Source organism: Gymnogyps californianus, chromosome 4 (assembly GCF_018139145.2).
Source record: "Gymnogyps californianus isolate 813 chromosome 4, ASM1813914v2, whole genome shotgun sequence".
NCBI classification, from domain to species: domain Eukaryota; kingdom Metazoa; phylum Chordata; class Aves; order Accipitriformes; family Cathartidae; genus Gymnogyps; species Gymnogyps californianus.
Genome location: NC_059474.1, coordinates 57,791,648 through 57,813,545, shown reverse-complemented (window position 1 = coordinate 57,813,545; position 21,898 = coordinate 57,791,648). Strand labels below are relative to the sequence as shown.

At 39.4% G+C, this 21,898-nt stretch overlaps 1 protein-coding gene across 7 annotated transcripts in view; it reads right to left on the bottom strand.

The window, feature by feature from the left end:
- NPNT (nephronectin) overlaps window positions 1-21,898 on the bottom strand; it is a 54,468-nt gene that overhangs the window by 21,310 nt on the left and 11,260 nt on the right. For 5 of the 7 annotated variants that reach the window (XM_050896326.1, XM_050896328.1, XM_050896324.1 and 2 more), the window contains 4 exons: window positions 15,019-15,111; window positions 7,212-7,331; window positions 6,257-6,376; window positions 930-1,064 (listed from right to left, as the gene is read on the bottom strand). In XM_050896326.1, coding sequence (XP_050752283.1) covers window positions 930-1,064; window positions 6,257-6,376; window positions 7,212-7,331; window positions 15,019-15,111 — 468 coding nt within the window. Of the gene's footprint in view, window positions 1-929; window positions 1,065-6,256; window positions 6,377-7,211; window positions 7,332-12,345; window positions 12,439-15,018; window positions 15,112-21,898 lie in introns of all 7 variants that reach the window. The other 2 variants (XM_050896325.1, XM_050896329.1) reach the window with 1 other exon arrangement.

The window sequence follows — 21,898 nt, the reverse complement described above, 5'->3', positions numbered from 1 at the left end:
CAATTTTAATAACCACTTCTTAAAGGTGACATGATAAGAAAAGAAAAACTGAGTGTAGGAATATGCATGTTCTTAATCACTCAGGTATTAAACTGTTTTTTCATAAAATGCTTCCTCTATTATACATCTGTATAGATGTTTATACATCAAGTCGAAACTGCTTCAAACGTCTTATATGACATTTTGATGTTTGTTGTTAGTGATGCAAGCAAAAATCTCCGAATTCCAGTGCTCTGCATAGAGATTTCTCTCCAAAAAAAAAAAAATACTTAAACAAACATAAAGCAATGCCTCATTATCTCCACATGATCCTTTTTCAGTGAAAGGATCATAACCAGTTGAGGCCCTGGGAAACTAAGACAGTGGGACCTGGGAGCATCTTTGTTGAAGGGCATACACCAGCTGCATTCCAGTCTCGTGTCCAGACAAAGACAGGTTATTTCCCAACCCCTGCCTTTTCCCCACCTGTCTTTAGGGGAAGGGAAGTTGGGCAGCCTGGGTTGGAAGGAGCTGGGGTGTGCTCTAGCCACATTTTCTTATCTTGGATCTTGGGGCATGCTATGGAGCACAACTGCGTTACAGCTCAGACACAGCCTAAGCTCATACACTGCTCCAAATCTACAACTGCCTGTGCACAGTGAAACCCGTGAGGACAAAGGCTTTGGAAAGGAATTCCTGGGGCCATCAGCTCTGCTCTCCCACTAGCTTCCACAGGAGAACCAGTTACAAGAATGGGGGCCAAATATATGCTTTCTTTTTCACAGTCTACTTCTATAATCCACTCCTTCCTAAAATACAGATGCAGTGCAACCTAAAACAACTTGCTTCAACATTTCAGCCATAATAAGCAAACATTCCTCTTTAAACCATTAATTTCAGTTTAGAATATGCAGCTCTATTACATGCACATAAGAAATAAGTTGTGATACCATGGCATTGGTATTTGCCTCCGATGTACATTAGATCAAAGCCTTTATGACACCTGCAAATGTAGCTTCCAAAAGTATTGACGCAGTGCCTAAATCGTGGACAGATAACTCTCCCAGTAGCACATTCATCAATATCTGTGGAAACAAAGGAACCATATTAGTCTTAATAGCAGTTAAAATACAATCTATACTATCTAAATTAAACTGGTTCCACATAATGAAAAACTAAAGAAGAATAGCCAAAGTATTTTTGATAAGGTCCTTTTGGCTACAAGCTGGTCAGCCAGCAGTAACACCTGAGCACTTCTGGCTGTGCCATCTCAGTTCAGCTCTTGGTCACACACCCAAATTTTTATGCCTCCTGTGCCAGAAGCCTTTACAAATACCATGAGTGACAAGAGATGCACTGGTATCATGAGCATTGCTCCTGAATTTGGAATGCTTGCTCTATGCTCTTGCCATCCTGGTACCCTTCCCCTTGGAGAGGAGACGTTCTCTAATTCCCCACAGAATGCACGACAGTGTCTTCAAGGCCTCAAAACACTCATCCTTAAAACTGTCATGGTATGTGTCTGAAGAAAAGCTATTTCGTGTTATTTGTATAACTTTCTTTTGTCCCACTAAGCCCTGCCTGGTTATAAAGACAGCACCTGGATTTACAGATAAGGAATAATTAAAAAAAAACTACTCCAGTAATTCTTTTCCTGAAACATGCCTGAAATACTGTTCCTGTAGCACAGGTCATACGTGCATATTCAAAGTACCTCACCCTGCAGTAGAAAGTGGTTTATTTTTTTTAAATCTCAGGTGTCACTAATCCATGACCTGCCCATTGAGCCTATCAGGAAATCTTCATTTGTTCAGGACTTGCTCTAAACAAAGAAAGTTCCAGCTAATGCCAGGGGTGCAGTATTTCTGGGTCTCCCAGCAGTTAGTTACCGCAGGCCAAATGCTTTTTGAGTACCTGCTCTTTGCAATCTCTTACCCTGCAGTGCCTGTGCTGTAGTTGACCCCTCTTTCACAGAGAGGTTAGTTACCTAAGTGACCTTAAAATATCTCTGAGGTTCCGAGATACACGGCTCCCACTTGCCCTGCCAGGGCCTCCCAGCAGGACCTGAAGCAGTGCTTCGGCAAGCGACGTCCAGGCAAGGACAGAAGAGTGGGAAGACACGGGTGATGCTCAGTAAATGTCTGATGCCTCTCATCTCCCAGAAGATGCTGCTGTTCATGCTGACTAACAAGCCAGGCAGAGGCCCAGGGAGCAGCTGATGCTCACCCAGCACTGCTTTCACTGTCTGGGAAACTCTCAGGTGAGGTCAGGCTGATACACAAAAGCTGCTTGCGCTACCACTCACTTTGTAGCCCTTGGAAACCGAGCTGAAGCCTGCTGAGTGCTTGAACCCTAATTCTTCACTGAGGTGGAGGCCTGCCACGCACGGCTGCCTCTGACGCACGCCGCTCCTGATGTTTGTTGGTTATCTACAGAGCACAGTTCAAGCCTTTGCTCTGCAGCTCTATCAGGAAAGCAAGGTTTTGCTCTCCACGCCATTCTTTTCCCAAAAGGAGCCCTTCAGCTGCAGGTGTCAAGAGTGCAAAACAAAGCCGAGTGATTGATGCCCTGCTGCTTGTGAAAGAGGCCTGAACAAGGCAGAGAGAAGCCTGAGTCTCTTGCAGAGCACAGGAAAAATGTTACCACAAAACTGCTGGTTAGTTAGGGCAGCTACCTGAGGCAGGGGAGATGTAGCTTCAAATTCTCCAAGCTGTGTTTCCCACAGCCAAAAGAAGTGACCTAAAGCCATGCATTACTCGCTAGATGGGCTGTCCCAGTAGCTCCTGCTGGCACTGTCCCACTCCGCATGAAGAGTTACTGAGGACAGCAAGGACTCAGCCCCTCGGCTCCCACACTCCTGGCCCATCAGACTGCTCCGACATAGCAGCTCTCCTTTACTCTCAGTCAGGAGCACTTCTGCAGTGCTGCGGTAAAGGCCTGAATGAGAAGGAAAACGAGGCCAATACTGGACACCTCTCCACATACCTGAAGCTCCCTATAAATCTGCCTCTTGGTTTGAATCTACTATTAAAGTTTTAGGGTTTGAGTACATTATTAACAGTTTTATAAATTCTACCATGTTCCTTACCATTATTTAATTTACAAGCCACATTTACTGCCCTTTATTAAAATACTATTTCAAGGCTGCAAATTTCAGACTCGGTTACTATGAGTTAGTTGGGGTTCTTTGTTGTTGTTTTCAACTTTAAACCACAACTCCAAAAAGCAATTCAGTAAGAAAAAGATTAGCCACTGAATATACCTCATCATGGCATGGATTATGTTCTTTAAAACCTAATGTAGCTTGTCCTGCCTTTCCCTCTGTACATATTCATGTTTTTGCAAATTCCCATAAGGCAGGAAGTATGTTAGATAAGAGCACTGTAATGCTATTGTTTAATTTTCTAGGCAGTTATGCATCCTAAGCATACAGGACTGAACTGTTAATCAATACACTGTCAAAAGCTGACAAAAATAATGGCAAAAAGTAACAGTCTACTGCTTGCATTTAATATGAGAGTTGGGTGGATGCTCATTACTGGTAGGAAAAACACTTTTCGATCATTAGCTAGAAGCTGGTATGCAAGTGCTTACGATTAGTTTCCTGCAGTTCTCAAATAGCAGAGTGACTGTGGCTTCTTTCAAGTCCATGGACCCACGCCAATTCACACCTGGGCCCAAATGGTGTAAGGCTGTTTCCCTTTGCCTGCTGCAACATGCCATGGCTCACGCCTGCTTCCTATGAAAACCAGGGCATGAAGGGGTGATTGGTATTCTGATCTCAGCCTGGTCTGCCATGGAGGTGCATGCTCAGACTTAGCGCCAGGGAGCTGCTCCAAAGGCATATAACACAGACAGCACCTAACGCCTGTGATGATGTGCTCTGTGTGGTGCTTAGTTGCCGGCTGGGGTTAAACCACGACAGATGGTCAGTGTTCAACAGAGAAGCAGAATTACGAAGTCTTGCTTCTCTCCTGCCGTGAGTATGACCATATTACCAACTCAAGCACTAAACAACTATGAGATTGATTTAAAAATAGTATGATTTTTAAGTTTACAAGGCCATATTTTCAAGTTTCTATACACAACCAAAGCAACTAGAAAGAATTTATTTTACAGTGAAAATAATTATTTTCAGTCCTCAAATAATTTCAGACTTTCTGAAGCTGAAATGTGTATACTGCTAATTTCATTAACTGAAAATCCCAATCCAAAAAGCTGGCAACACTGATTGATTTATTGATTCAAGAGTAATTAATCAATTAATTAGTCAATCCATATTTTCACTGAATACTTTGCTGAGTTCTTCTTCAATTCATTGTTATTTAGTTTATATGATTTACCTTCATAGCCAAATTGTTTGGTGGCTCTTTACTGATTGTCTGAAGGAACATTTTAACAAAAGAATGATCAGCATGGGTTAAACTAAGAATAATGACTAGAGGAATTTCCACCTGTGCTAAAAATAAGCATTACATTCCCAGCTGTCTTTCAAACTCTCCTCAAACAAGGATTTCATGAGCTGCAGCCAATGCACACTTCAATTTTTTCACCATCATCTACGCTTCTATTTGTACTGCAGCAATACCCAGGCCCTCGCTGGAGCTGACAGCCTCCCCAACAGTGATGGGCTTGTACACATGTGAGGAAAAGGCACAGTCTTAGCCCCAAATAGCTTCAATTCTTGGAGGTATTTACTGGTTTTAGTACAACTCAAACTTGATAGAGAAATAACACAAAAAGGGTGCATGTCACAATCACTTCTTACCAAAAAAGGGGAGTAGATCATGTTATGACCCATGAAGGACAGACATCTCTTGCTGTGACTACTTTCTCTGTATTGTACAAGACTGCTCTGAATTTTTTGTGGAAAATTTCAATCTCAATGATGCACACTCAGCTGAAATGTGGCTACACATTTCTTCACCTTTCTGGGAAAAAAAGTGGTTTTTTGAAAACTACACTGAAGAACTGAAAGAGCTTCCTATAACTGGTTTGAGTGCTAGTCTTCAGCATTAAAAGTGCACTCTGTTTATTTCAAAGTATGACATTTGCCTGAATATAAAAATGCACACTAAGAGAATCTTGCAAGTATTTTTCTAGCAAATTTCTGTACTTGGTATAACTTCCTTGAATTTATACTTAAAATCACTCAGCTCACTATGGCATGGCACAAGTCTCTTCCAAAGATCTCTGTCTGCCACAATGTCCACAGCATGATTAATCACAATTCAATCCCTTCAGCATGTGACAATGGTGGGGTTTTTTTCTCCTGTTCTACCCATTCTTTTACATATATAGATGTGCCAATCATGCACTTCAGAAAGCCTCTGACTTAGAGCTGAGCCTGCTCCTCACATCAGAAGATCTAGAATCTGTCCCTTGCTCTGCCAACAAATTCTTGGTCAGCATCGGTCAGCCACTTGGAGAACAACCTCCCCTGTGGACAGCCATGATACCCAAATGGATAATTAGGGCATCCACATTCTCTTACATTCTTTCAGTGCAAGTGTTGTTACTGGTTATGGAACTGTAGCACTGCATAGGATATAAATAATGAAATCACTGGAGCATCACATCCACTCAGGATGTATAGTTAATGACTAATGAAATCACACGTCACACTGTTCTTCAGGCCATAGTAGAGTGTGGCGCAATACAGTCTGATTAACCATAAGCGCCTTTTCCATGTTCACGAACGTGGGAACAAAACATTCCACTTTTATACAGCCTGAATTCCTGAGTTTATTTTAACCTGGAGTTTTCACAGTATGGAAGACAGTAGCTTCAATCCCATTAACATGGGGAGCGTGCACAGACCTTCACCTTGCCACAGTATAATCTCAATGATTTGCATAAATTATCCCTCTACTCCCTGAGCCTAGGCACCACCTTGTTGGGTATGAGGGAGAGCTGACCTCCCCATTCCTTTTTTTATGCAGGCAGGTATTTTGGAGTCTCTGTTAGCAATAGTTTAAAATGACGCAGTAATAGGAGCGGTAAGGGCTGAGGGCTTGGATGTCAAGCAGCCTGTGCAAGTTTTAAGCAGTCAATGAAACTTGCAGGACTGGAGGAAAACACTGGCAATCTCTGACACAGACCACTTGAGAGCACCTGAGCAACATGCCTATCCCAATTCTCATTAGTAATGTCTTTAAACTGCATGTATGATGCATTCTAACTACATCTGATAAACTCTCCTGAACTGCGTTCAGTTTAAGGATAAAAACATTTTGGAGAAAAAAAAAAAAATTTAAATCTACGTTTGATCACCTACCTATGCAAGTCCTGCCATCAGGCCCTAGCTGCAGTCCTGGAGAAGGACAGCGGCAGCGTACTTCCCCTTTCAGTACATCACAGCCATACTGACAGTTTGCCGTCAAGCAAGAAAAGGCATCTAGGGAAAAATAATTGAACATATTTAGATAAAGACTCCGATCAGTACCAGAAAATGACTAAAAACTTTGGCGAATTAAGATATCGTATAATTATGATAGAAGTGGAAAAATGCTTGTTGAATTTGACAGGTATCCATTCAGGCTTTAAAGAGCAAATGCATATGCAGTAAATTTTTTCTTTCCACAAATTGCACCTCTAATAAAAAAAAAAAAAAAAAAAAAAAAAAGAAAACCACCACAATTGTAGCAAGTTGTGTCATGGAATGCAGTCCCCATGAAGAATATAAAGCCCAGTATGTACTATAAACCCTCCTGGACAGTACTGCCATTTTAAAATAGGAGCATCTTTAATTAAAAGTAATTTCTCTCCCCTTCTCTCTGTCCAGACACTCAAAATATCCACTTTTATGGGAGCAAGTAGGAACCTGATCTCCAGAGAGATGACAGTACAATTTTATACCAGTCAAACAACCAACATCTGCAGCTTTAATGATTTTACATTCGTAAGGACATAATACAGCAGAACTGCAGGTGTCTTGCTGCAATGAAAACTGCGAGCACTTGTCCTTGAAGCCCAATTAACAGTGATTTACAGCACTGAAGAATGCTTCTGGGGAAACTTGTAATAAAACTAATAAAATCAAAATATTTGCTCTTGTTTTGTTCAGACTAATCTCATTAGAAAAAAGAAGCTCATCTTGTGCAACTGCCTAATTTCCAGCAAGATTAATATTTTACTTTGGGACTCATCTTCACTTCATAAAAGTTTCCCAGGGAAACCCAAGCAGGGATCTTCAGGAGCTTGAAAAAAGCAAGCAACAAGCCTTGCCGTACTCGAGCACGTTCCATCTGGCATAAGCATGTAGCCGTTCAGACAGTAGCACTTGTAGCTGCCATAGGTATTCATACACCGGTGTTTGCACGGCCGTGGCTTTAGTCCACACTCATTTAGATCTGAAATGAAGGGTACAAGGGAAGGGGGTGGGAAAAGAAAACATAGAAAGTATGTGTGAAAAAACTACTAGTTCAAGTTCCTGGAGAAAGAATGAAAAATATGGCAATTAGGTTTTTATACGCAGTCCAGCTGATAGCAAGTGTCCAGAACATCCTGCATGAAGCACTGTTCACCCCTCCTGCCAAGTGGCATATTTTCTTCTGTTTCACAGATATCCTTTCAGAAATGACAGTATTAGCATTAGATTAAGTGCCAACAGAAGTTTCATTAGGGAATGCACAAGCTCAGGCTGCCCACATCTTGCCACTATTCACGTTGATGCAATGTCCAGGACCAGCCAGAACTCTGGAGGAGGGGGAGGGAGAAAGCAAATGTCACTGCTGCAATCACTATCAGTGATTCTGATAGCAATTCAGTGATTCACTATCATGCTTCAAAATTAGTCGCAGAGGAAGGTAGGAAAGCTGATGCTAACCTACTTTAAACAATCTCACAGACAAAATGTATTCCTTACCATCTAGAAAGTACTGAAAAAAAAGTATCTGACATCAGTGATATTTGTCAAGGACTATCCATGAAGGCTACTGTTTCAGATTTACAATTTAATACAGAATTCATGACTTAAACCAAAAATATTCAGCCTACAATTTTCTTATTAGTAGACAAGGCTTCTAACAAGAAGTAAAAATTGAGTGAGCATTTCCTTCAGAATTCTCTTCCAAGAATATGTGTTGGTTTTATCTGGGTAAACCAGAATAATTTGTTACTTATTTGCGTACCAATGAGTAAAGATGACAATAAAGGTGAAAATAATATATCTATTCACAAATCCAGCCAGCAAGTACTTAAAAAACTGAGTTACCGACCCTCATCTCTAATATTGCACAATGCTGTCTGGAGGTCTGTTACAGTAAGAGAGTCACTGTTATTTCCAGGAACTTTTCAAAGAGCCATCGCCACTATTAAGCACATTCTCATCAAAAGTCACTGCCTAATTCACGTAGCAGAAAGGTGAGCCTTGGGCCCCCTCCGTGTGGTAGACACACGAACACAGCAGCCACTTTATAAAATGCCAGCTGAGAAGGAGTCGCGTGCTTTCTACGGACTAGATGTGAAGGCTTAGAGTTAAGATGTTAAAACAGAACGACAAATACACCGCTGGTTAGAATGAAGTCAGTAGTTCTTAACAGTGTTTATGTGTATCATTAAACCTGTTGTCTTCTGACTTACTTCATTTTTGTCTTCATGGGGTCAAGGAGGAGAGAGCATCATGCAGACAGGTATTTGCCCCTCCCCACAACCCTTCCCCTAACTGATGGATATGACCTTTTTTACTTCATTTTCCAAGGCCTCAGGAAGAGCAGCAGGTTTAGGGATAAGAATACTTCCTGCTCCCCTCTGCTGCGAGGGGGTAGTGGTAAGAGACATAATTTTCCCTTTCTTCCTGCAGAAGGCTGAACAAGATGTTTCTAGGAAGCCTGAAGGGAAACGTTTGCTCCTAGAGTGGTGAGGAAGACCAGGTGAGTGTAGGCAGGACTTCAGTGAGGAAAAGTTGCCAAAATAAGGGCTGGACCTGTCCTTACAAACAAGGAGTGATAACCACCTCCACACTCTTCCTGCAGATCATGTGTTGCAGAAAGAGCATCCCTTTTCAACTCTCACTCTTTGGGAGTTTGAAAACATTCCTGGAGTTGCTAGGAGAACATACTTCTCCCAGCAGGCACCAATGCCACAATCGCAAGAGCGTACCTGCTGAGTTTGAGAGAAACAGCTGTAGAAGAAATGTACATTTTCTACTGCGAAAGCGGGATCTTCAGCTAAGAGTTGTGACTACTGATAGAGTACGTCCATAGGTCAAATGGAAAAGCAGCAGATGATTATGCTAGAGGGGAAGGGCAAGTTTTCATTGTGAAAACCTTTGTGTCAAAAAAAACTTTACATAAAAATGCTCAATAGTAAACAGGTGAAAGCTCACATTTTGGGATGCAAACTTCTGTGGGCAGCACAAAAAGCTGCTTTTTTCTTTCTTCTGTAAAACTTACTACAATTAGGCAGCTCCTGACAGACGTTATAGCTGCATTAACATATTTATTACACATGCAACACGTCTGTTAAAAAAGTCATTGTTAAATTCAAAAACTCTGTTAGACTTTGACTTCAATTCATAAAAGTACTCCCACAGAGCCCACACTATTGACTATTCTGAGATTCATTGACAACAATCATTTTGAAATAAGAGAAAGAAAAGTTCTGTAAGTCTAAAATATCTATATTCTTCCACTTTTGTACAAAAAGCATCACTTTACAAAATAAATGCAGAACAGAGCTAAGTATAAAATACTTAACTAGAAGTAGGAACAGAATGAGGAAAGGTAATGCTGAAATCAAGCTGACAGGGCAGGATTTTAACAGTGCCTGTGTTAACTTCTAGTGCTTACATCCCACTGCACTTCAGCTCCTAAGTTCAGACACTCCTGAAGACTTTACCCTTAAGAACTGTCCCGCATTTTTCTCCAGAGCTACAACCACAGATCCAAAGTTGAAAACTATAAGAATTTATGACTGTTCTCAGTTTACTGTCTTGCATAAAAGATAGATTACACTATGCGCCTTAAATAATTGGATCTTTCTATAGGACTCTGAATACTACACCACCATTTGGGACAAAATATTCTTAGGACAGAAATGAAAGCTCTGGTATTGACAAATAGACAGCTATTAGTAATATAGTCTGAGAATAACCTGATCTTAAAAAGTAGGTGCAATCAACTGTATTAGGATATCACATCACATGCTTTTCATTTGTGGAATTTTGACTAAACTATTTCTATTGTCTTCACTTCGTTTATTTCTGCCTGTGAACAAATGTTGTCAACATCAGCTTTTGATTCACATCCTAAAAAACATGCTGAAAGTAAAATGCCTGTGCCTTGAAAAAGTTCAAATTTTTTAACCTTGGCTGACGTAACAGAAAGCTAAGGTCACAAGGCAGCAGAAATAGGCTGTTAGCACAACTCTGCTTAAACCAAACCTCATGTGTCACAGGTTTTCACTTTTGCCTTTGGAATTAGCTATTGAGAGAAAGATGTTTTTAACCTTGTGGAGCCAGAATGAACGCTACTGTTTAGGAAAACAAGTACTGGCAGTGCTGTGGCTGCTTCAGAGAGAAGCCCGCCTGCAAATAGGTTAGGTGTGTTAGAGCATACTGCTCAGCCCATCTTATTTTCCCCAAAATGCAACTTTTTTTCCTTTTCACCAGCGCAGACGGGCACATACTCCAAAACTGCATGACAAGCACCACTCAGTTTCCTCGGAGGCACATTGTACGATTACTGGCAGGTCCTACTGGTTCTACATAAGGGCCTGTATGAATATGCTGACAGTTCTCTTGATCCACCTCCACGCACCCATAATCTGTAACAGCGTGCTTCCCTAAGAAGAGTCCGGATGTACTGCACATGGACTGGGGGAGCGCTGAAACATTTCTGCTATTTATATACTCTATCTGTTTGTGTGTTTCTTGTTCTTTAAGTAAGGTCTATTTTTTCAAGAACAGGTTCAGGCTAATGTTAGCTGTCAAAAAATCAGCCGTAGCAACATACCTCTTGAACAAATGCTGGTTACTTATCAATTGTGTATTTCAAGCAACATCTATAAAGACATCTCAGTATAAATGTCTATGCATCAAAAGAGGAAGTAAGAAACAGCAGAAGTTTCCTCTAAAAAAATTGAAAGCCAAAATGTATAAACTCAAAGGGTAATAAAAATAACACTTTTACATCATTTTTCTTTTTAATATCATAATTTCTTTTAGTCACTCATAATGTCACACTGGAATTTAAAATATAAAGCCCAACGCTATTAATAAGTTTAACAAATCCCTTTAATTTCTTTGCGGGAATGTCCACTCACTGTCCTGCACTTGAGAATTTCATTGTTCAGCCACTTAAATTCCCATGCTGCCTACAATTGTACAGTCAATGCAAACCCAGCATTCTTAATTTCAAAATAACATAAGACAGTACTGCACATAAAAGCAGACTGACAGTTTGGGGCACTATGGAAAGCAGGTCTATAACACAAGAGCATGCTGCTGAGCACAAGTATTTTATTTTTAAAGAAATGAGATGAAAATGTGAATGCAAGGAAAGGACGAGAGTGCTATGCTGGCAAATCCAGATGTGACTTCTTTTAACTACTGTGTGGCACCACACACGATCTTGGATAATGACCGACTGCCGTGCACACCTAACAATGGGGCGCTTATTCCTAGGAAGATGCAATACACTGCTGTTTTCTTTAATTAGCTTCTGCAGGAGACGGCAGCATTCAGACCTTTTCTGCCTTTTTTGCCTATTAGCTAACTTGGATCAGGCAACACAGAGGTCAAATATTCAATATCAAATTTACTCAGACTTTGAAAACAGAAAACCAGGGACCAGAAACCAAGTAAAAAAATTAAACTGTTATCACCATACTATAAACAGTACATCAGCTTTCATTTCCAGCAACTATCATCACACTACCATGTCAAACTTATGACAGGAGATTTGTGTCACCCTAACAGAGTTTTGTTCACATTACTTAGTCTGATTAATCAACAGCTGCCAAATGCAGACATTAACAACCCTCATTTTCTTCAACTTCCAGCTTTATGTAAATCACAGTTTTGTCTTTATCTAATCTGATAAACAATTTCCATCACTCTCACTTTACAAAGGAACTCAGAAACAAATAAAAAGTGCAGGCCCTGAAAGAAGAGCAGAGGGAAGAAACAAAAGCAAGTTACAACCATGAGTATGGTGGAGAGTCAAGCCTTTTCAGAATACAGGCACACAGCATCAAGGAAATACAATCAGTTATTTGCTCTGCATGCTAATGACACTGCAGGTTCAGCTTTTGCATCGCAGCCATCAGTCTATTAGCCTCCAACCCCTTTGCAAGAAATTGTATTACTGTTTCAAGCCGTGCAGGTAGAAGGAGCACGCCACCTGAAATACAGGAGCATCTCACCCCTTGATGCTATATTTCTTGCATGATGATCCAGGGGGCGGAATACAAGCGCTTCACTGCTCTGACCAGGTGGACTTGTATATAGCTGCTCATCTTCACAGGATGGGAAGAAGGCATAATAAAAATGAAATTACCAGATCTTTGTAATATCCATTACTTCATCATTTAAAAAAAAAAAAAAAAGATATCTCTATATATATATGTCAAGTGCTGACAAGAATTGCATTACAAAAAGAGAAAGCAAACTTTGCATCACGTTCCTGGAACAAACAGGGTAAGAGGATACTAAGTTACAGAAAAGCAGCCTTACGTTCTTTGCATAAAGACAACCTTTCCCAGCCACACAAAGTTAACCTGCATATGCTTTAGATTGCTAGCAAAAATCATAAGTTTTCAACTATCCATATTTGTCTGTGAACATAGATCTTATTGAAGAGCAGGTATCAATTTTCTGATGAACACATTTTGAAAGAAGTATTAGTTCCGTTATTATCACTATAAATTAGAGAGCTGGCACAGGCTATTTTCTTTCAAGTTGCTCAGCTTTTTTCTTAACTGGTTACAGCTGTAAACCTGGGATCAAAAAGCTAGAAGGGAAATGCTGAAGCCGCTCAGGAGATCTGAATGCTATGGGGAGAGCACATAGTCAGCTCTTGTGCAAAGTCACTGCAATTTAATTGCTGATGATAGCAACATAATAAAAGAAGTCTCAGCTAATCCTAACTTCTGAATGACCTAAAGCGAGGTCTAGATTGCCACAGCAGCTGCAGTGCCACTGGAAAAGGACAAGGATCCAGGCATCATCACACAGTCAGGGTTCAACAGTTCTGCTGTAAGGCTGGGTTCTTCTCTTGGATTGGTCCCTAGAATACGGCTTGATCCACGAGGCCCATGAACAGATGAGATGTAAAGCCTGTTTATCAGTGCGTGTACTCAAAGAACGCCTTTCACCAAGAACCTAAGCATACTTTACAGCCCAGCACCATTCACGCATCCTAGAAAGACTTCCATCTCTGCAGGGGAGCTCCACCTTTTCTTCTGCCAACACCATTACTTTTCATTATTACTAATTACTATTCTAGAACAGAAATGAGAAAGAAGGCCCACAGACTGAACAGGACAGGTGCTACATTAAGTTATAATAACATAGGTCACACTTATCCTGTGCAATTTGAATTTCCTCCCAGCAAAAGCAGACTCTGCATCCACTATGCACTTTCAGGTCTCCTCCTAACATGGAATCAGCACATGGCAAGAACGCATACTCTGACCCCAGGAACAGCTCAAGGGTCTCACCATAGAATAGAATAGATATAGGCTGTAGTCACCTGAACTGGTGTACATTCGGGACACCGCAGTCAGCAGGCATCTCAGACACCTCATGCACATCTGCCATGGCAACTTTGCCACCAATACCATGCAAGAATATTTGATCAATACTGCCTAAAAGACTTCCTTTAATAATTTATCACCACATTTTTTTCCTTCCTTAGCATTTAGTGGAAAGTGAATAGTTTGGTTCAAGACTGCAGCCTCCAGCAATTTGCACAGCAATTTTTTGATATTGTTAAAATAATTAGTACATATAAAAACTGTTACATATACATATAACAACTGTTAGTTCACTGCACTGTCTTCTTCTAAAAAAAATCCAGACTGACCAAAAGAGGTGTAGAATAATAAAATCATAACAATCCATCCTTTAAAATGTCAGCCCACAGTAAAGGGAAAAGGAGACAGGATAATTTGAGAGATGACAGAATAAATGAAACTTAAAACAAAACTGAAAAATACAACATTCTTTTCCACATCAGTTCGGGAAGGATTAGTAAATCTGAAAATAAATATGTATCTATTTTTAGAGAAAATAATTCACTCTAAAATCAACATGTCAAAAGAAGGTTAGCAAACATCAGGGTACATTTTTGAACAACAATATAGTTCTAAACGTCACACTTTTCTACCATACTTCCTCAGCACTCTCAGAAAACGTATGAACTTTTCCTGTAGGCTGACACAACTGGAAAAGAGAACAGTCTTATTGAGATATTTTTGTACATGAACTTGTCTTAGGCATCAAAATCTAATAAATCATGTATTACAATTCTGTTTTATACTCTATGATCTTTATACCATTACATGTTTTGGAGATCATTTTTGGCAAAAAAACCACAATGAAACTATATTGATAATTCAGTAAGAGAACACTTCATCTTTCCAACTCTTAAGTACACACTACAGTTCATTGCTACCTAGCTAGTTCAGGATTAGAAACACAAAAACAAGAATGCATGAATGAATTTTTTTTTTAATTAAACTATATATTATTTCACTATCCAAACCTGAAAATTGTGACTTTATGAAATAACAGTCCTGACCACAAGATTTAAATAGTTTGATTCAGATTCAGGAGAGCATGTAAATACATACTTTACATTAATCTCATTGATTTCATCTAAATGAAAGCAATTTCTCCCATGTCATCCCACTGCAGATGTCATTCTCTATACAAATGTCAGTCCCAATATCAGAATAGCTACAGCAGTAACAGACCTGGTATATGAGTTCATTACCCTATAAATGCAGGCAACACACACAGCATTTGGAGGGAGAGGGATCAACAATACTTCTGTGATTTCAAGAAGTTCTCTTTCTTGGACTTCACTTTCTTACCTTGGTTGCAGGTTTTTCCAGTGTATCCCGGGTGGCACTTACACTTGTTTGGCCCAACGCATTCACCATGTTTGCATCCTGGCTGGCATATAGCTGCATATAGAGGAATATTCATTATTCTTCCACTCCAGTCACAGCTGACAGTGCTTTAATTTGAAACAAACAGCAACGACCTAACAAATAGTACCATTTATGTTCCTCCCTTCAGCACCATTATATGCTTCAAATACCACTGTTCAAACATCAGGTGCACTTCCAAAAATAACCACCACCCCAATACATGTGGGAAGAGTGAGATACTTGTTAGTAGTCTATTTTTGTACAACACTACATTGTGCTGTTTCTGGGATATTAAACCCTTTTAATACCTAATCAGCAAGCAGGCACTGTGCCTTCACTTGCTCTCTCTATGTATGTATGTACTATGATTCATGCCATTAAATTTGGTAAATCTGGAATACGCCCCAGCTATATAGAAAATGCGTACATCAATGTCATAGGCGACATACAAACAAAGCCACAGTTCAGTCACTGATAGGCAGTAGCACAGATCCCAGCATTCACCGTTTTCCTCTATAAGGCAACACTCTTTACCCCCTTATCAAGCAATGTTTTGCCTGAATCTCTCCCTTTCAGGTGTTTGGATTCTGGCATGGGAGTTACTTTTATTTTGTTTCTTTTGGAGGAAAAAAGGACTGGGTAAAAGCAAAAGCAACACTGACTGTAATATGCTGCTTTATCACTGCACACATCCAAGTCACTTCTACTCAGAACATTTCAAGCATTTATTACTCAACCTGCAGTACAGATACAGTCTCAGAATGTGCAGTTATGGTCTATTCTGCTTCCAGAGTCAAATTTGCCAGGTAATTTCTAATTCCCCAAATGGAGCATAAATACAGAACTCCAAGAAATAATAGTTAGGAAGCCATTTTTTGGTACCTCTCTCAATATAACACAAATAAAATTCATGGAACAAACTTTTAAAACTTCAATAATAAAACAAGCATTGCTTTTGACGAAATATAAGAATTCATGCACAAATGTTTTTCTACTGATGTAGGATTAGCTAACAGGAATATTTGCAGAGTGCAACAAATCCTGCATAACTCTGGAAACCATTTTACAGCTGAAAATTTTAAACAACATTTCCAAGTCTCTTTTATTAGAAATCTCTTTCTATTACTAAACATACTGTTTCAACCTACTGGGAAACTAAAGTATTTACTATGCTCTAAAATGTTGTTTATCATTATATGACAAAGTGCAGATGCAAAATTCTGGTAAGCTTACTGTTTAAGCAAGATGGACACAAATTAGACAGAAATCAGAGGGTGGCATAACTTGAATACCCTGTAATCAGGATTTACTATTTACCCTGGCTTTAAGTTCATTTTCTAAACTAACAGTATTGTTTGGAATTTGCCAAGTAACTAACTAGAACCAGCTGTAATATTAATTAATCTGACAACAGGCTGTATCATAAAACTGGATGTATTAAGGATGTAATTTAATAGAAATCTGTCAGAAGGCACTCAAAATGTAGCTTGCATTCTAGCCAAGCTGTTCAACAGGGTTGAATTAAACAAAATTAAAACAGAAACAAGAGATTAGTTTTGGTTGTGGAAGAACTATGCAAATACATCTCTGATGTTCTAAAATCTTTTCCATAAGATTCAAAGCATCCAGAATCAGCAATTCCCACAAATGCATCCACAGAAGCAACTGTTAGCGTAGGAGTTTGCTCCAGTTTTAGGACTGCCATTTGCCCTTTATTATCAGGGCATTTTTTTTGTTTAAACATTATATGTATATATGGCCAGTGATATTCCCTGAGAACATAAAACCTTGTTTTAAATCTACAGCACTGCTCTTGACAGATCTTCCTAACACAATGGTGCAGTCTCTTTCCAAAAACTGTCTTAAGGAATATCTTAAAAGGCAACAGAGAGGGATGTTTCTAGTTAACATAAGATTTTTTTTTTTCCCTCCAATAAACACTGTCCAGAAATAAAGAAATGGGATTCAGATTCAGAAACACCTCTCGATTAAAGCATCAGGGAAAGGGGTTGCTTAGACTACTAAAAGGTATGTTTCAAAAAGTATGCCCTTGGGCAATGGACAGATTCGACTGAAGAGCAACTGATACATCATGAAAAACTTCTAGAACGTTGCACTTGGAAACAATTACTGCTTTTTTAATCACTATGGTCATAAGCAGAAAAAAAATCTTCTTTGTGTAAGAGCCCATTTATACACTGAGACTCGTATCTTCCTGACATCACAGACCCAAGTCTAATTAGAGGTGATGGCAGCAAAACGAAGACTATGAAGACCAACTTCATGACTTTGAAGTCACTGAGGAAAAAGAAAAAGATGTGATCTTAACTACAGTAGAGAAACAGAAATGACTATAAATATGTTTTTGAAAGCTTCCATGAAATTTCAAATGCCCTTTAGAGAAAATCTACATTGTGGAGTGGGATACAGTCAGGTAATTATTCTTTAAAAAACACAAAGCACCATGGGATCAGCTTGGTGTGAAGTGTTACAGTTCAGTAGCTGAACCTGTGGCAACTGTAATTTAGCTGACTTTTTTTAAAGTCTTGGTCCCTCCCTCAATTGCATAAATTGTAAATTAGCAGCAGCTCAGATATAGAAAAAGAGATCTCATACTTGAAGATGAAAAGCCTGATAAAATTCAGTAATGAAATAAATGAGATTTTAATTTCATTTAGAAATGAAAATGTTCCTCTAATTCAGAAGGTCAAATACGTTTGTATTAGGAATCAGATGTTTTGCTTAATTCTCTCAGTTAACCAAGTAGGTCAGATATCATACTAGAACAAAAATTATGTATTAGCACTTGTTTAAAACAAATAATATACAAATGTCTACAGATATGAAACATGTAACATAGGACATGTTATTAAATCAAGCAATTGGATCTATGGGATCTTCAAGAGATCATCTAGTCCAATACATGTCAACAAACCTAGCTCCTATGCAGTACTTAATGTCTTGTATGACATACAAGTGCGTAACTCCTGATCTAGTCTACCTCCTAGTCTCAAGTTACAATTAAGAAATTCACTTAAATCATGACGGATATCTCTCCCGTTTTTAAAAGTCTCAGTTAAAGGATATCTCAGCGCCTCAGCAGCCTACAGCTCAAGAATCTCTACTACCACAAGGAAAGTTTCCTAATGATTAGCAAACCACTATCCATAAAGTCAAACTAATCACAAAATGCTTTTTTTGCACATTAAACAGGTATTTGGAAACCTATGTTTGCTGCCAAACACTGTACTTGAAGAAATCCTGTTTATTAGAGTACATTCTATGCACTTTGGCTACTTAAGTATTACGCATCTTATTTATACACAGCTGCTGAAATTGAATACAATGTTACAACTGAAGAATTTCTATATGCAAGAGAAAAGCGCTTTGCAGTAAGCTTCGCAACATCTGTAGCTCAGCCAACACCACAGGTACATCCCACAGCATTTCCTGTCAGGAATCGAGCCACCCTCACCAAGCAATCTGTATATCCTCCCATTAACTTGAACGGGGCTCTGCACAGTGCTCAGGACTTAAGAAGCAGACGGCCTTCAGCCAAGCCTGCACACCTGGCTGGGGTTCCACCGGCAACATCTATATGCCCTTCCCACTGACCTCTGCCAGAGTCTCCAGGCCCAGAGAGGCGGGCTGGCTCAGGCTCTGCCATCTGCAGCCTGCAAATACTCCCTTCTCCAAAGGAGGGGCTGCTCCTGCACGGCAGCAGAGGTACGCTCGCTGACTCCCGAAGGGTTCCGTTTAAACACGGTCAACAATGAGATCCAGGTATAAAAATAAGCTTGAGCCTGACTTTCAGCATTTCTTTTAATAGCAGGCAATCATTTCAGCCGTTTGGTATGAGTCTAGGCATACGCTATATATGCTGATGCGACTGGGTTTTTTCTTTGAATTTTCCACTCTACTTACTTTCTTGCAAAATTCCAGATAGAATAGAATATTTCAGTTGCTCTGCTCACACACAAACACATGGAGTTTATCCATTTTTTTAACACAATTAGACTCATAGGTAGTGGGGAAAAAAAGTCTCCCAAATAATATTCTTTGCATCTTGACAATTAAAAAATTCCCCCACAATCAACCACAACAACCAATGGAACATCATTTCCCTCTGCTCAACTCACATTTACAATGACTGAAATAAGCCATGTCCATGGACTTCAGTCTGCTACATAACACTCGCTTGCCTACCAGGCAAGAAGGAAATATAGACAGTGGAGAGTTACATCAGGCTAAGAAAGTCACTCTCTTACACACTTAGGGCAATGAAGTCCAAAAGGTAAGAGTCTGAAAAGGTTTCCAAAAAGAAGCAAAAACTTTCTACTCTTTATAATAGTAATTGTTTTAAACAAAAGTTAAAAGTACACTTGCACAGACAAGTGCCACTAAAATCAAGATTGCTAATTTATTGTTGAATCAGTATCATCAAAGACCTACCATTGCTCCAAGGATTCCTCTCTGAAAGCATTTAAACTGGCACTCCCATCGGGTAGTAATGTGGACTGAGATAGGCAGAAAGAAATCCTAAGCACAGCTATTTTCATCTTTAGTCAGCTGCTGCTTACTTATCTAGGCCATAGAATAAACTACAACTAAACTTTCCATTTCATTTTGTTGCCCAATTCATTCAAGAGATATCAGCAAATAAACTCTGGTCTCATGATTATTCATTTCAGTTTGATCATTTTAAATTCTTTTTTTGGGCCAGATGTGAAGACTTCCTCTGTCTCCGTTCCCACCGACTTCAATGGAGTCAAGGAGGTATCCTAAAGCCTTTTATTTGACCATAAATCTAACAGAGTACCTATTTTAAAGGTTGGCAAGAACTACCTTTTCCTCCAAAATAAGATGATACATACCACATTTTAAGTCTCACTTAAACTTCAGGACAAATTAAACTTCCTGAAAAAACAACAGAAGGAATTGAAACATGAATGAGTGGTTTGGGTTTAGGGTTGGGAGTTTTTTTCAAGTGTGGGAGAGAAGGAGAAAGAATTTCTGGTGAAATGCACATGCTCTTAGCATGTTATGCTTGTGTAAAAGCCAGAAGCCACTAATCTTCCCAGCCACTACTAGCTGCTGGTGATGTCTGAGCATAACTCAGTCATTCTGAATTATTATTTTTTAATTGTTGCATAAATACAATAAATAAAAAACACATTCAATCAATTCATTATGGGTCCATAATGTTGGGGTTTTTAAATTTCATCTGTATTTTCTCCTTGTACACAGTTCCCTCAGAACTGCTTTGGAAGTTCCCCTCAGGTTTTGTCAGTTCCACCGCACTAAGCTGCCCACCTTTTGAGGGGGCATGGGTGACTACCACATGCTGTCCCCTCTATTCCTTCTCATCTAGAATTTTAACGTTAATGATTTATTTCTTTATTACCAAACACTGCTTGGTGGAGTCCTAACCAGACAGTTGCACTGCCTGGTTCCTACCTGCCTAACTCCTCCTTTTCATTTGTGGCCAACAATGGAAATCCCTGACCTTTCTTAGTGGAGTATTTCTACCAATTTAACTCTTCTTTGGTTTTCCAACACTCCTAGCTACATTCTTCATCAAAACAGCCTTGAGTATAATTCTGTGTATAATTCTTACATTCTTTTTCTCTGCTTTGTCTCTTAATTTCTGTTCCTTAATAGTTATTTCTTATTCCTTGCATTTTCTTTCTTGCATGATGCCCACAAGAGGGTTTGATTGACAGAAGTTGCCCTCAAAATCTTTAATTGCTCTTTCTGCAGCCCTCCACTCAAATCCACCTCAAAATGCCAGACTGCAGATGTCTAACCTGTCCTTGAACTTCAATTTTCACCTCTCTGAAGTCTAAAAATATGCATAATACCACCTGCATCTGAAACAAACTATGTTGACCATCCGCCTGAACGGCCTTTCTTCTGCTCTCTCTTCCCAAGTAACATATAGCCCCTTATTTATTCTGACTCTAAATCCCAGCTCCTTAAAATTCAGTTTGCCCAAACACAGAAGGTAATTTGTGCATCGGCCCAGAGATGACTACATACTATTCAGCTTCACAAACCTTTATTGGATCCTCTTACACTGCTGAATGCGGAACAGACTTCCAATCTTAAGATCGCTACTTAGGTTCCCCCAGTGCCAACTCTATAACAAGACTTGCATGTTGGTGAAACAAGCTTTCCTCTATGCTTCCTCCTTCACCTGAAACTGGCTCCCTTTTTGGTGGGGTGCTAACAGGCCACAACCTCAAGTTCTATACTTCTCTTCCTCAGAGCCAGCTTCAGCTCACATCTGTCTCTTTTCATTTACTTTTTGCAATTCTTTGCAAATTATGCAATTGCATAAACACACGCTCAGGAAAATAAATCTGCCTTATGCACAGTAATTTGGATCTAGGATCCCAAAGGTATGAGCTAATTTGTAAAATAAATCACTGCAGCTCTTTCAGAGTTACATATTTCTTTTTTGTTCAACTACATACAAAGGCAGGAGAATGCATAAAGCTTAACCTACCACACAGTTACCAGCAGGTGGTAAAAACGTGTCATACCCATAACTCACATTACAGAATTACTTCTGAAAAAATAACTTTGCTTCCCAAATAAGTGTACTAGCAGTCACAGCATATATCTTTGCAGAGGTTAATAAGCCTGACTAGGGCAACTGGGTATTAATTTTCAGATAATTTCATATGCAAAACATTCCTTACTCTATTTTTTGAAAGATAAAAAATGTCCTTGACCAACTTCTGTAACTAGAGACTGATAATATCATCAGTTAAAATGGCAGTATCTAACGCCTGAATATTTTTTCACAACTTACTTG